This window comes from Hesperophylax consimilis, chromosome 14 (genome assembly GCF_061612785.1).
Source record: "Hesperophylax consimilis isolate HC1 chromosome 14, BYU_Hcon_1.0, whole genome shotgun sequence".
Taxonomy (NCBI): Eukaryota; Metazoa; Arthropoda; class Insecta; order Trichoptera; family Limnephilidae; genus Hesperophylax; species Hesperophylax consimilis.
In genome coordinates, this window is record NC_142849.1 from 29,931,726 (window position 1) to 29,948,546 (window position 16,821).

Here is a 16,821-nt window from a genome sequence, read left to right on the forward strand (position 1 = left end):
TATTTTCAATTTGTATGGATATTTTGGGCTTACAATAATTTTTTACATCATTATAGGCTAGCTTCTTGACAGAACTCAAATAATAACACAACTTGAAAAATCTTTCACAGAACTTGAAAATTAACCTTGAAATTTGAAGAATTGTTCAAATTCTCAGAAACAACCTGTCCTTACAGTCTATTCATATAATGTTGAGGACAAACCTGTAAAGCATCCAGAATGTATTCCACATCATCGTTGAATTCCTGGAACTCTCCAATTTCTTGCATTTGATGCGCCTTCTTGACATTTCTGACCACCGTGTAGTACTGGAAATAAACAAAATATTAATTTTTATTTTTCGGAATAACTTTATTGAGTAAAACCTCAAATTGTAATATTTAAATATTGAAGACAATATTAGTGATTTCTAAACGAAAATCTGAAACAGAAAAATCAGAAAAGGAAACGGTTACATCTGGGACTCGAACCCAGGACCCTTGTCTTTCCGGGACCCAGATGTAACCGTTTCCTTTTCTGATTTTTGTTTAGAAATCACTAATATTGTCTTCAATATTTAAATATTACAATTTGAGGTTTTACTCAATAAAGTTATTCCGAAAAATAAATATTCATTCTAGACTTGCAGAAAAGTCAACAGATGTCGCACATTAAAAATAAAAAAATAAGATAGGTTTATCTAAAAAGACGCTGTCTGGATTGCATTTAGTTCGGGTTGAATCTTGCGATCATACATAAAGATAGTTGCCAATAAAAATGTGCGGTAAAAAAATAAAGACAATGTTAGTGGTTCTTATTCGAAGTATGATACAGTTAAAAGTGACCGAGGGGAATAGGGTCCCATTAGCTCAGTCGGTAGAGCACTGTCCCGGAAAGACAAGCGTCCTGGGTTCGAGTCCCAGATGTAACCGTTTCCTTTTCTGATTTTTCTGTTTCAGATTTTCGTTTAGAAATTACTAATATTGTCTTCAATATTTAAAATATTAATTATTAAAAAAAAATTACTAGTTCTACCAGACCAAAAAAAAATGTTTCTAAATTTATCTTGTTTAATAAATTAAAACCAAAATTACCCCTGAAATAAGATTATTATAAGAGTTCCTTTCTTAATCTTCTTCATTACGCTTACATCAGTCTTGCATCCTTTCCACATTCATAATACGGTCTTACATGGTTTTACCGCACATACATCTCTCAACGGATCTCATTTCTACAATCTACTTTAATTCTTCCCCTGTCAGTTCCATGCATCACTGCCATACATCACGTTTTGTATCAGTACTCTATTGGGAACATTGGGGACAGTGGGCAGTCTCAGGCAAAATTGGGAGAAAAAACTCCAGAGGGGACGAAGGCCGCAAAAGTAAGTCAGGACAGGGATCCCTGGAGGCGCCTTGTAGAGGCGATGAGCCCCCGACCCGAGACAGGGGGAAGAAGATGAATTGGGGACAGCTAGCCTTGTCGCCTTGAATAATAAATAATTAACAGTATTGATACTTACGTCCTTGGCGTTCTTGGGGCACTTGACGCTGGTGTAGGGCTCTATCTCGTCCTCGATGGAGGGGTTCTTGTCCTTCTGGTAGCGGGTGACCCTGGTCAGCATGCTGCGGCTCTCCTCAAACTCCTGCAGGGCGGCTTGCGCGCTGGGCTCTGGCTCCGGACGTGGAGTCTGCCCTCCTTTGCCCTGGAAACATCATAATAATTAGGATAAGTCATCGGCAACAAACCTAGCAAATTACAATTTAAAACCTATCAGCCTGCTAAAGTTACAACAATCAAAAAAATGTTAAATCTTAGTCCTTTGAGACCCAGTGTTAATTCAAATTAACACTAACTTCATAAATATTTTCCCCATTATAGCGAGTTTAAAAAGTTTGGTTTTTGTTTTCGAATAGCTGGCGATCTCCTAATACGGCATCTATTTATTTCCTCTTGCAATCCTTATTTAACTAGTGACTAGCGATTTGATATGTCAGACGAGGCAACAGTAATTCTATGTAGCAGAGACTAGATCGAGTGAATATCGATTTTATTTTCAATTGGTTTCAGTATCAATGGATTTTAATATGCATATTATTACATAGTCTTCATCAGAATATTTTTTTTTAAAATTTTTATTAAAGGAAAAAGTACATATAAGTAATAAGGTTTACAATTACAATGACAATATTTAATACTATTCTTCCAGAGAAGCATTAGCTTGTGGTTGGAAGAGTAGATTATTATTATTATAAATACCATTATGTTACCATACCATTTTATTCATAGTAATGCAGGTTTTGGAACACTGATAAATTTTTTATCAGGTGCGGTCACGAATGCATCTTTGCACTTTGGTACATTACAATAACAGTAGGGATGAGATGCTGACATTTTGACTAGTGTTCCTTAACATTAAAAGCAATTAAACTTAAGAATACAAAATGTCTTGACTCTCGTCGCCACCAAACAAAATACCTGTTGAAATAAAACATAGGCTCTTTGTGACTACTGAAAATGCCTCACACAGATATGGTGCAATTTGGGGAGACCCGAAAAATTTAAAAGTTGAAAATTATATATTTTTTCAAATCTCTAAATAGTATAAAAAATAAAGTCGCTTTCCGCGTCTGACTGTGTATGCGCTTAGTTCTTCTAAACTACGTAACGGATTTTGATAGGGTTTTCACTATAATTTAGAGACTTTCTTCCTGAAGGTTTACATGTATAATACACGCGTATTATATTCATGGAATGTAGAGAAAAATCAATGTTTTGTAATAAATCGTAAAAAAATATTTTGGGGCGCTTACATCGGTAACGCTGGCTAAACCTTATGAGATACATCAAAATAATGTACTACAAAATTGTATTTTTTTAAATTTTTTATATTAAGTCCACACAGGAGGCCCTGAAGAAAATAATTTCCCTCAGGGCCTATGTCATCTTTGGGGATGCTGTGTGGAGGGTCTTTTTGTGGAGAGGAAGGAGTGAACATGGGTCTTGAACAGTCCCATGTTGTAGGAGGGAGGAAACACAGAGGCCGGCAGCTCGTTCCACAGCCGAGCTGTTGAACTTAAGAACGAATCGTAGAAGCGACCCGTTCTCATGTGACAAATGTCAACCGTGTACAAATGTTGGGCGCGTGTTTGGCGTGTATCCCGACTATGCACCGGTGCCGAAGGGATCAATGACGCTAGTTCCTCAGAGCATCTTCCATTGTAATACCGATAGAACAAGGACAGCATACCTACCTGACGCCTGTGCTTTAGAGATTGCAGTCCGTTTGTTAAGATTGGGGAATCTATCAAACGGACCGCCCGTTTTTGCACAGAGTCAAGGGTTTTTTTCAGGTATTTAGGGGCTCCGGACCAGAGATGGCTGCCAAATTCGACAGTAGGGCGCACTTGCGATTTGTACAGGGTCAGCAGTTGTGTACTATTAAAGTATCTGCAGGCCCCGTACAGTACGCCCAGCTTCTGAGAGGCCAGCTTTACTCTGGCTTCGATGGAGCCCCCATACCTGAGCTGGTCACTTATAGTTACACCAAGCATATAAATGGAAGGCCTGTTCGGAAGATTGCTTCCGTTGAAGGAGACTAGATTATCATTTAGATCCCTTTTAGACGTAATCAGACAGGATTGGGTCTTTGAAACATTATAGTATATCTTAAAAAGGCCTCACAACAACAAAACCTTACTCAAAATCAAATAATTTATAAGTCCCTGAGCAATGCGAGGTACACGCCAGCTAGTTAGTTACACATAATAAATATCTTAACTTCCAAAAAACAAAAACTTTCCTGGAAAGCCTAGAAATGATAAAAATGCTACAGTGAGAAACAGTGTGTAAATATTAAGAATGTGTTTGGTCAGCCATCCACAGAAGGGTCATCACAAAGATAAAATAATGAAAATAAGTCTAGTGTGAGAAATGTCAATGCATAACAAAAATATTTTAAAGTGTTAAATATCATAGGTGCATTATTTGCAATAATAAAAACATAATAACAACAAGCGTGAGATAAATGCATTTTGATATGACTTTATTTTAAATTACGGTGTTGTTATTTTTCTTGGAAGATAATTAAAGTCAGTTGAATATCAATTGCCTTAATCATTAGTAAATGCAATTTTGACGCTCACAAGATATTATTTTTTAATCAAATTATTCAATTTTTATGAAAGAATTGGCATGTGGCAGATGAAGAATTGGCATGCTGCAAATAAAGAATTGGCATGTTGCAGAGAAAGAATTGACATGTTGCAGTGGAAAGAATTGGAATGTTGCAGAGGAAAGAAATGGCACGTTGCAGATAAAGAATTGGCACATTGCAGATAAAGAATTGGCATGTTGCAGAGAAAGAATTGGCATGTTGCAGATAAAGAATTGGCATGTTGCAGAGAAAGAATTGGCATGTTGCAGATAAAGTGACAAATATTTTACCCTCTCAGGTTAACTTGTTCGCTTTTGGGAAGAGCTCTTATAGGAATCATAGAAATTAAACTTTGTGATTTTTTTTACAAGAAACAACAAGAGAGTGAGCTGACAAAAACGTTAATAATATACAGGGTTTTCCAATAAGAGGTGTTATTTTGATTAGCCCGCTATTTCGGAAGATGTTACTTTTGAAGCTGTCATTTTTTGACTACACCATTAATAAAAATGGAACGATACACGCTTCAACAACGCATTGAAATTAATAAAATTCACTTGAGTGAATCAAACGCAAATCATCTTGAGTGATGAGGCCCATTTCCACCTCGGTGGCTTCGTCACCAAGCAAAATCGTCGCATCTGGGGCTCGGAAAACCCAAGAGTTATTGTTGAAAAGCCTCTCTATCCTCAACGTGTGACTGTTTTGTGCGGTTTATGGTCCGGCGGAGTCATTGGACCTTACTTTTTCGAAAATGAGGCTGGGGCAACAGTTATGGTGAACGGATCGCTATCGAGAGATGATTGATGATTTTTTATGGCCGGAATTGGATGGTATTGATCTGGACAACGTTTACTTTCAACAAGACGGCGCTACGTGCCACACAAGCAACGAAACCATTGATCTTTTAGGATTGAATAGTATAATTCCGTAAATATTGTTATATATATGTAAAAGCCTTAATAGGTGTAAAATAATTAAATAAATTTTCCGGAAACCGTGTATAATTAACCCGTTAGTGGCTGAGTGGGCATCAAGTCAGGTTCCCACCCAGGTGTCCTGAGTTCAATTCCTTAGATCGCTAAGTCCTCCATCACAAGCAAGTTTTACTCATACTGTGATGTTAGTAGGAGATATTTAAATATTGTCAGGTTTTTCATAGCCTGTTTGTTTTGAATTGTTATGAATGATAAAAAAATCACCCGTACAAACTAGAGCTACGAGTTTATTCACCTGATGGTTATCTAAGTTCTACTGGCGAACTATATCATATTGTGTACATAACCTATTTCATTATCAACTGACTTTGAGTCAAAACGATCACACCTAAGAATTTATCCATTTGAGATAGCACTGGGATTGCGTTGTAGTGATTAAAAATAATAAACATCACTTAACCCTTGGGATAAATAGCTAAAATGCTGAGCAGTCCGCCGTGCGCAGGCTGATAATATTTTTGTAAATAATTTATTGTAACGTCTTACCAGATAATGTGTTTAAATATTAATAAAAATTGTACATTATCCATCCTACGTAGTAGAAGTCCCCAGAATAGCTACTAATATTTATAGATTTATTTATTTTTCTCTCTGATGTCATAAAAAATATATATTATAATGAATACGAGAACATTCTTGAAGTTTTTGTTATATTTTCCATCTAAATAAACATTCTTCACAATACAAATAAGTGGTATGAGGCATTCCTATAAAAAATTTTAAATTCCGAATTATGACATTTTACATGGAATTTTGAGGCGCTTTTTCACAAGTAAAATAAATATGGTTGCAAGTGACGAAACAACTCTACTAATGTTAAGATACATTATTTTCTTGCCAAGCTATATTTTAGTATGCTAGTATCATTTTTTAGGGTTTAAAATATCTTAAAGTCGATATCGGCATATCTAGCGTATCCGCTACAGACACATTGGCATTCAAGGGGTTAAATAGCGAGTGAATCAATTCATTTTGTATTCATCAATGTTTCTTACGACTTTTTGAGTTCCTCAGAACTTCCCCTCGTTGTCAGAAATCCCTTTCTACATGCCCGACCAGGTGGTGATATAGTTCACCTTTTTTAGAAAATAAAAATATTATTTTTGAAGAAAAAAAATAAATTATAAATATCTTATTATAATGCTTGAACAATCAGATTTCACGTAAGATACAATCGGCGAATGATTCAGTTTGATACTGGAAATTGTCACTGGGCTGAATTAATTCGTTCTGCTTCACACATGTTTGTTTGGCAGAAATATTCATTTCAGCTGTTGATTTCGACTATATACGGTTTTTATTTCAAAGATACGGCGTTCCAAGTACTATTTACTTATTGATAACGATGATTCAAAAAAATAATGTTAAAAGCACGGCAGATATGTAATATTAAACCTTTATAAATATTTATGGTAAAGTTTCCTTACTCTACTTATTTCGTAATAGGCACAAATTATTTAAAACATTACTTTGCTTTATCTCAATTACTGCACGAAACGACTATTTACATCGGGAGTGATATTAAAAGCTCATAGACATTCAAATTGATGGAACAGCCTATCAGGGAAAGGGGAACAAACCAAATTGTACAGAGCGCAATAAGTGACGCCACTGTCTTTCTTTATGTAATTTGTCAATAAATGAATCTGATAATACAGGGTTTTCCAATAAGAGGTGTTATTTTGAATAGCCCGCTATTTCGGTAGATGTTACTTTTGAAGCTGTCATTTTTTGACGACACAATTAGTAAAAATGGAACGATACAAGCTTAAACAACGCATTTATTAAAATTCACTTGAGTGAATCAAATGCAAATCATCTTGAGTGATGAGGCCCATTTCCACCTCGGTGGCTTCGTCAACAAGCAAAATTGTCGCATCTGGGGCTCGGAAAACCCAAGAGTTATTGTTGAAAAGCCTCAACGTGTGACTGTTTGGTGCAGTTTATGGTCCGACGGAGTCATTGGACCTTACTTTTTCGAAAATGCGGCTGGAGCAACAGTTAAGGTGAATGGATTGCGCTATCGAGAGATGATTAATGATTTTTTATGGCCGGAATTGGATGGTATTGATCTGGACAACGTTTACTTTTAATAAGACGGCGCTACGTGCCACACAAGCAACGAAACCATTGATCTTTTATGATTGAATATCAAAATAACACCTCTTATTGGAAAATCCTGTATATCATTTTTCTTATTCTCCGATATTTTATCATTTTTAGCATCGCTACGCCAGGCATTTCGTTTAAAAACGAACATTCAGATCCTGAGCAGAAAGTCCCACAATGGACTGCACTGCAAACCTTTGCCTTACTTTAACGAACGTTACTTTTCTGCGCAGGGTCTGGTTATTTCAATGTGAGCTCTTCGGCGCTCAGTGTATGATTGATGTCATAGTTTATTCAAAGCATTCTCGAACCCTCCTGGTGCCAAAACTATGGTCACATGGTTTGCCTCCAACTCGTCAAAATGATAAAAAGATTTAATGTTAGGGCAAGTATATACATTTGGATGTCTATGTAAAAGATTTAATTACAAAATAATTATATGAAACCGCACAAGAGTCCCAACTGTTCCCAACCGTCTGGAGCCAGTGAGACTACAGCATCCCCAATTAGGGTAATGGGGATGGGAAGGAGATGGGAGAGATGTAGGTGGGGAAATATATGGCTATTCAGATCTGCTCACTAAACATGGCCAAAGCCATTTCAAGCAACGTTTAAATTGTGAATTCTTACATCAGGGCGCTACTGAGTATTTTTTTTTTATAATGATAAACTGATGTTTATAAGACAAAGTTTTTTTATGCATAGCACAAAGGATAACAAATTTTTATAAGCAATTTGTTATCCTTTGTGCTATGCATAAAAAACCTGGTCTTATAAACATTAGTTTATCATTATAAAAAAATAATAATATTTGACAAGTCAAAATATTTCACCAACAAAAATGTAGATATAATATGTCTCGACGCCATCTAGTGGGAAATTAAGCACTAACAAAGCCTTTCCTACAAAAATAAAGTTGGTTGTTTACAGGTGAAAAAATATAATAAGCAGTAATTGTTGATTGAAGTACTAGTACATATTGAATTATTTTTCGTGTTGGAAATAAACCAACGTAGCTCAGTGGTCCAGAGCACCTGACCGGATGTCAGAAGGTACGGGTTCAATTCCCGTCGGCAGCATTTATTTTTACTCGGGACATATTTTCAATTTGTATGGATATTTCAGGCGACTAATTAATGCTTATAATAATTTGTGATACTGATTATGTTCCACTCACTACATTTAAGATATAAAGTTAAATTTTTTTGGAAGTTCAAAATTTCTAGAGTTAAAAGATATTTTGCAGCCATGTTGGAATTTTAGTATGAAGTGACATGTACCGAAAGGTTCCGGGTTCATTTTAAATATGCACAAATCATCTAAATAAACCAAACAAAGAACCTAATATCCTATTTTGCGAATGCTTTTCCATCTCCCCCAATGTAAATAGATGTTTCTTGTACTAAGAAAGTTGAAATGAAGTGTTACTTCAATAATTTGGCCATATTTAGCAGTAAGCAGAGTAAAAGGAAACTAAGTTAATCTCGAAGTGACAAATTTATAATGACAACCTGAGAAGGGAACATAACCCCAAATTATTTTGTACAATTACAATAAGTTGCGGATTTTTCTCAAAATTCAGATAATAATATAAGTTTTTGATTCTTGTCATGCTAAAATTTTGCTGCTGTAGTACGTAGTAGAATAGCTTTATTGATGGTATGTTTACTAGGTGCATCCCATTTCCAGATCTTTAATTTTTCATTGTCTCCCGACAGTTTTTAGTTTAATTTACAATAAAAAAACTAATAACAGTAATATTTTCAATGTCATATTGGTGTGTTGTTGTGAATTTCAGTAAGGCATGGCATGAGATAAGGGAGCAGTTAATTGGTTTAATCAAAATCTTCATTAGAAGAAAAAAAACAGCCATTATCTAGTTGATTGTTAGGTTGTTATTAATTTCAGTTCATAAATTTAGTACATTCAATATAAAAAAATGAATGAAAACAGTAATCTAACCAAAACAAAGCGCCCTAACCTACAAATTTTTAAAGTTTTTTAATGAGTAAATAGAATATTAAAGTCAGCTACATAACACCATTTTCATCATCAGAATGCATCAGGCATGAAAATGTAGAAAGCAAAGCACCACAATGCAACCAACAGCAGCGGCTAACAGCCTTGTCCAGTATTCACCCAACTCGCAGCTAACATTTAATATTGTTGGAACATCGGACTTCGCAGGGAATAAAAAGTCATTATTTCAGATGAATTATGTCAACTTTTCTGTCTGAATTCTAAGGTCACTCGCACACGATCAATCATCTGGCCAATATTTAAAAATTTTAATGTGTTAACGCACAAATATTGAGGTATTGACAAATTTTGAAAGTTTGTTTAATTACTAAATAGGATAATATTAAAGTTGATTTTACTCACATCATCAGCCCATTTGTGTTTGTAGAGATGCCTTTTCTTCCCGGCAGCTCCTGGTCCATCGTTCACAAGAGACCGGCTCTTGAAAATGGATCCCTTCTTCTTTGTAATCACTAACTTCACACTGGGCTTCTCTTCCAAGTCTCCCTGCGTCGGACTGCCTTCGATGATCAGTCTCTTGGGAGACTTGAAGGTATGTTTGTCTAAGTCCACCAGTTTCTCACTGACTTTATCAACTTCTGTGTCTTCTATCACTTCACTAGATTCCTCCGGTTCTATGTGTTCATCTTCTAAACTATCATCAGGCGTTTTATTGTTTATCACGGGGTCACTTTCAACTACACTTTCAGCGGGTAATGTTTCAGCAACGACGGCTGTTTCTTCAGGCGGGGTAACTTCACTTTCCGTCCTTGCACTTGACAGAGATTCGGGGGATAACTTGGGGATTGGTTCAGGTAACTGGGTCACTGCTTCAGAGGAAGGGGTGGTGGGGTCATTAATGTTCTCAGGGGGAGGCAGAGCCAAGTCCAGCTTCTTTTTGCTTTTCCTACTGTAACTCTTGGCCGGGTTCTTGTTGAATCTGGCCGTTATATCGTCTATGTAACTATTAACATTCTCGTTATAATTGATGTTAGCTCGGTGGCGCATGGCTCTACCTCCCGGGTGATCCTGACTATCACTGATGGGAGATTTCATGTTTTGTACGCCGTTTTTAGGAGAGGCAGGTATGTCCACAGGTTTTCCAGAGTCCAACTGCGCTAGAGTCATTTCTACATCATTGTCTATATGATGGTCATCCTGTATGCTGGGTTCGTGGCGACTAGGGGTGAGCTGGGGTGACCTGAGTGGGGTGGCCTGGGGGGAGGTGAGGGTTCGGTATAATTCATAGTTATCACTCCCCGGTGTGGGAGATGCCACCCTTCCTGAATCATCTTCCTTGTGTTGGTTGCGTCTTGAGGCTCTTGTACTCCTGGTGTGGCCTGTATCTTTGTCACTGTCACTAGTAACAGTCTCCGACTTGTGTCCACTTTTGTCACTCTTACTCTTGGAGGATTTGTCTTTACCGCCACCAAAGCACTTGATGGTGATCTTGAGACTCTCTTGCTTGGCCGCGGGACTAGCGACTTTGTCTGGATCAGGCGGTTTGTCTTCTTCCGTTTCCATACAGTGGTCGGAGAAGGAATGTCTGTCGGCATTGGGGGAGGTAACGATATCTTCAGAGTCCGTGCTAAGCAGGCGAGAGGTTCCCTTGGAGATGCGCAGCACAATGGGAGGCTTGCCGTCCTTGTTGGTGGGACTCATGAGGCCAGGCTTGACGTAGGTCGGGCTGGCGGCGGGGGCCGGGCTGACCTTGGGCGTGCTGACCCGGGTGGGGATTGTAACCTGGAAGGGTGGGGGGAGCACGGCGGGCGGAGGGCTGTTGCTCCGCTCCTCCGAATAGTTGATGACCTTGTCCCTGTTCCTCACCAGGTACCTCTTGTTGGGGCTGAGGTGGGTCTTCTCCTCCATGGGAGTAGGTTCCTCCTTCTTGACAGTGGGAGCTTTAGTAGCGAAGAACTTCCCCTTGCTACTCTTGGTGGATCTATCCACATGAATTTTGAGCTTGGGGATTTCCATCTTATCCGCTGCCGCCGTCTTCTTGAGCTCCTGGTGCTTGGGAGACTTCTTGGAGAAGCTGACGGGCTTGGGAGGCTTGTCATCCTTCTTGCTGAAGGTGGGCGTGGGGTAGGCAGTGTGGGAGGGCGAAGGCGCGGGCTGCGGTGCCACGCTGGAGGTGGGCAGGGCGGCGTTCTCCGAGGAGTCCACATTGCGAGACTTGAAGAACTTCTTGGGTTTGGGGGGCGGAGTGTTGGACTCGAGCGCGGGAACTGTCAGAGGACTGTTTTGGTCCTGTTTGGGTTTCTTTTGATAACTGACGTCTGCGCCGAGGAAACCTGAAACAAGAAAGGTTACGTGAAATGCGTGCGACTGACAGCTGAGAGTAAATAGTGCAATGGCAATGAGAATGAACACTTACTGTAGGGCGCGCTGCGGGTAGAGGTGAAACTGGTTATGCCCCACTTGCCCACGGTGGCCGTGGAGCGAGCAGCCGAGGGGCAGTTGGAGTTCTCCCGGAACAGGTGCTCCAGGGGCACAGCCACGCTGGCGCCCCTTCCTCTCCCCCAACGGCTCATTCTGGAAGTATTTACGATCCCTTTTCACGACATGAGCTCGCACTGGCATATTACGTTTCCCCCACTGACGGACCGTCTGTCATTTTCTTAATATTTTTGCATTCACGGCAATCAACGTCTTTCATTAACATCCGAATCTCCTTCAGGCTCGAGAAGGATGATTGATTGACACCGATTAACTCATAACACAACCCAAATAGATAACAATACCGCCATTTTCACTGTCGAACGTATTTCTCTTCAATGACGCGTTTAATCACTCGTAAACAAATTAATAAATGCCTGACTTTCCATCACGTTTCAGATATATTAAATTGTTCGTAGTATTTGAGTGTACCATATCACTTATCATATTTATAAAAAAACTTGGAACCATTTGACAAACACGGCAATGTTGTCATTCAGCTACATAACGATCGCCATTTGCATCAGGCATGAGAATGTAGAAAGCAAAGCACCGCAATGCAACCAACAGCAGCGGCTAACAGCCTCGGCCAGTATTCGCGGGCTCGGCGGGTGCGCTCCAACGCTCACCCAACACTTCGCGCCGCTAATTTAAATGTTGGAACATCGGACTTCGCGTGGAATAAAGAGTCATTATTTCAGATTAATTATGTCAACTTTTCTGTCTGAAATCTAAGGTCGCCCGCATACGATCAATAATCTTGTCAATATTTTTAATGTGTTAACGCACTAATATTGATGGATTGATGAAAGTATTGACGAATTTCCTAATATTCGTCAAGACCGCCAATAACACAATTCAATTTACTGATCGTTAGTGGGCAGCGAAGACGTGTTAGGTAGGTATTGACGTATATTTTCTATTCGAATGGATAGACATGTAAATATTATTTAATTATATTTTAAATAATTTGAACTGAATAATAATAATTTGATTCGTACTTTAGAAATATATTTTTTTCTCGCGAATGAGAAGGACTAATAATTTTATTCAAATTAAGCAACCGTTAGTTGGGTGAGTAGAAAAAAGTTCTACTTAAATACTAAGTAAATCCACACGTAAGTAAAAAACAACTGTAAATAAAAATATTTTATGCAAACCGGTCGTAAATTAACAAAATCTATATGCCTTGCATTGAAGTAGCTTGGTTCTTCCACCAATGCTTCATAACGTTAAGTAAATGTTTAGATAATATCCGCTAGATGTCGTTCATGCCATTACATTTTGTTTTCTTATTTATGTAGAAAAGAAACCTTTCGACGCTCGTTGTATTCTACGTTTTCATAGATGACGTTAATTAATGTATTTTATTAAAAAACGCTTTTCGCAAGGTATTGCTTTGCAATATTAATATACATAGTTTGTTTGCGCCCGTACATACGCAATATTTATTTATTTATTACACGCCCTAGTGGGCTTTTCTTTAAAAAAAAATTACATGCATTTTGTATCAGAGTAAACACTTAAAAATTAAAACAATAAAGAAGAATATAAACATAATGACAAAAATGAATCCTCACGCGTATAATTGAATTTAAAAGATTCAACAAAACAAAATAGTAGAAGCGGAGAAGTTATATGGGTACATAGGTCTCTTTGTGTCTAGAAGAATAGACAACATTTATGAAATATATCACCCTGATCATAATATTTGTTTCCGAGATTGTGAAGTCTCGGAATCGGAGAATTTTGGTAAGCTAGTGATTTTTTGGGAACATGGATATTGATAAATTGAAGTAATTCGGGACAGACAATTTTAAAATGTAGTATTCTTTGTAACAGTATTAAATCTGTGCTTATTATTCTTTCTGGAAGTTTCAATAGAGACATTTTATCCAAGAGGAAATTGTAATTTATGTTTTGTATAGGAATATGTAATTTATAATTTATAAACCTTAGAAACTTCCGTTGAATCTTTTCAATGTTATCTGAATGAATATTGAAAAATGAAGACCATAACATAGAGTTATACTCAAGTTGGCATCTGACAAGGGTTTTATATAACATAATAAATGTATCTGAATGAATAATGCAAAAAAGGAGACCATAACGTAGAGTTATACTCAAGTTGGCATCTGACAAGGGTTTTATACAACATAATAAATGTTCCTAAATTATTGAAATCTTTTGCAGCTCTCAAAACAAAGCCAAGAGTCTTTAGGGCCTTGTTGATAATATTATTAAAATGACATACAAAGGTGAGTTTACTGTTGAACATAATGCCTAGATCAATAATTTTACTAACACAGAATATGAATACGCAGTTTTCTTTGTTTTAAAAACATAATTCTTTCGAATAGGGCATTCAAATAGAATATTGTACCGATGATTTAATCCAATATTGAATTGAATGCCTTTTTTGAAAGAATTTAGTTTTTATACGGACAAAACTATCCATTCATATTCATGTGGCGTATGTACGGGCGCAAACAAATAATTAATCTAGATATTTTAAAGCATAACTAACAAAACGTTTATTCAAGTGTAATAATTAATTATGAAAATTAATCTATGAAAAAGCCGATTATGATTTTTTAAAGTTCGCAATTAAAATAGCCAAACCCACATTTTGGATTTGCCTTTGACAGTGTGTTTTTTCTTAGTTTCGATCAAAATAAACAACGTCTTGATAAAATATGATTTGAGATTTTCACGGCCAAAAGTATTTTTGTTATTTGTTTTTGGGGTGTTATGCCGTGTTGCGCTAACTCCTTCTTTAGCCAACGTTTCGGACAGCATTGCAGTGTCCAAATATGTCAAAATATCACAATAACACATCTGCCCTGATGATGGACACTGCAATGCTGTCCGAAACGTTGGCTAAAGAAGGAGTTAGCGCAACACGGCATAACACCCCAAAAACAAATAACAAAAAAAAACGTCTTGATATATGATATTTTGTCTCCGACACCGAAATATCACGCTATTACATAATTAGACAATAATTATCAGAGAATATAATTTATAATATACACAACACACATTAAAAAATATTACAAAGAAATATCAACAAATAAATAAGAACCGCCCAATAACGGAATACAACAATAACATGATAAAATAAAACAACGTAGGTACCCATGTAAAACAACAACAAAAAAAACACAAAATAACTTCAGGTCAAGTGAAGTAAAGTAAGAATAAAGTAATAAGAGATTCGAGAAATTTAGTAAAAGTCTGGGGTAATCGCCAAATCACTACAGAAGTCAATGTGATAAAGTTTTGTAAATTATATTTTATTATAAGTTTCAATGGCAAAGTTTGTATGCAGTGGCGTAGCTAGGTAACCAAGGGCCCTGGGGCAAATTAAAAAATGGGGCCCCACTGCTATGTAAGCTGATTAGGTTTTATCAAATAAAAATATGAAATATACAAACACTTTAAAAATGCTAAGCTACTTAAGCTCTTTTTTGTGCACTGCAGACTGCAAGGCAGGTAATAAATATATCAAACAGTAACAACATAAATTACGATTAATACTTGGTGTAGGTTTGGCTAGTAAAACGAAATAGAGAAGATTCAAGGGTTTATTATATAAAGGTCGGGCCTACCAACTGACTAAATAACAATTATAGTTACAATTTTTTCCTAGCTTTAGTTTTCGCAAAAGTATCAATAACTTCGTTTAAATTTTAAATCCAGGCTTGATGCGGTTTTGTTTTCAATTGCTATTAGCGATAAATGTGTTTGGCCCATCTTATTTCTTAAATTATTATTTTTAATTTGCTAAATGACCTTTCAGCTGCTGCAGAAGTGACAGGAATTGTAAAGAATAATAAAAATCCATATTTGCTCATTATTTCCTTACATAATTGGTGAACAGTCCATGCTTGAGTTAGTTGAGGTAAAACTAGATGGCAAATATTAATAAATTGAAGTGAAAAACTAGGCCTTTTTATATCTGAATATTTTCTTTGGAATTCGTCACACTTTTGTAATAAAGTTGCTTCATCAACATGTAATAAAAATGTTGGTGTTAGAAAATCGAATATATGACAGACTGCACTCATACCAATAAAACGTGTATCTAATTGAGATATTACTTTGTCTAGTACATTATTGAAAATCTCAATTTTAAATATTTTTTCTCCGTTTGGAAATCGGTGATCATGAGCAGCTAATTCATCAAAATGTTTTAAAACTTTTCTTTGCCTTTTTTTTGAAAATGGGTATCGATACCATATTTTCTTGCAGTTTCACTGGCTTGAATAATCACTTAAATAATTCGAAATCATTTCTATGTCGTTCAATACACGGTACATGAATTCGCAAAGCAACACGAACTCACTACGCTCATCTTTATTAGGACTCTTTAGAACTATTTCTGATAATGCTTTGATAATATCAAAATAACGAAGTTTTATTGCAGATATCGTATTGACCCTACTGGACCATCTAGTCGGATTTAGTTTTTTTAGAGTTCGCCAGTGAATTTTGACAGTAGATCCCAACGTTTGATGCTGTTTCCTGAATTTAGTTGAATTTAGGGGAATTCCCTGGGCATAACTTTTGAATTTCTCTCAACTGAGTTGTCATGATTAAAGTGGGGTTGCAAGTTGCAACCTGTCATATTTATTTTGAAAATGGGAGAAATTTCCAAAAGTTCAGTTCGATCGAGATTTTTGGTAAGGATTCGAGGGCCCCCTGAGCTTGAGGGCCCCGGGGCACTGCCCCGCGTAGCCCCTAGGTAGCTACGCCCCTGTTTGTATGTGATGTAAGATATAATATAAGTATAAATTCAAATTTTTTCATAATCCTCACAAGGATTTCCTGTTCTGCCTGTAGTTTTTAAAGTTTTGTATTTAGTTTGTAGTTGTCTTTACATCGTCTTCATAATGTTTGTAGGTTGAATATCACTTTGTTCTCTCATCCATGTTTTTACATTTGATTTATATAATATTCGTTTCCGTTATTTTTTGTTTGATTTGATAGAGCATTGTATAATTTCATAGCATAGAATTTAATATGACAGGTGTGAAAAAAATCCTCAGTGTTTCTTTAAATGCTACATAATATATTTGCCGAGAGGTTTTTATATATATGGGAAGAATTATTTGCAAG

The 16,821-nt window shown here is 36.7% G+C and overlaps 1 protein-coding gene across 1 annotated transcript in view; it reads right to left on the minus strand.

The window, feature by feature from the left end:
* The window catches only part of wapl (cohesin release factor wings apart-like), a 36,468-nt gene extending 24,218 nt beyond the window's left edge, over nucleotides 1–12,250 (minus strand). The window contains exons 1-4 of the mRNA XM_089639726.1: nucleotides 11,639–12,250; nucleotides 9,625–11,555; nucleotides 1,502–1,684; nucleotides 204–308 (exon numbers count right to left, since the gene is read on the minus strand). Of these exons, the coding sequence (XP_089495852.1) occupies nucleotides 204–308; nucleotides 1,502–1,684; nucleotides 9,625–11,555; nucleotides 11,639–11,795 (2,376 nt within the window). The 5' untranslated portion in view covers nucleotides 11,796–12,250. The remainder of the gene's footprint in view (nucleotides 1–203; nucleotides 309–1,501; nucleotides 1,685–9,624; nucleotides 11,556–11,638) is intronic.
* Nucleotides 12,251–16,821: the final 4,571 nt, after the last annotated feature.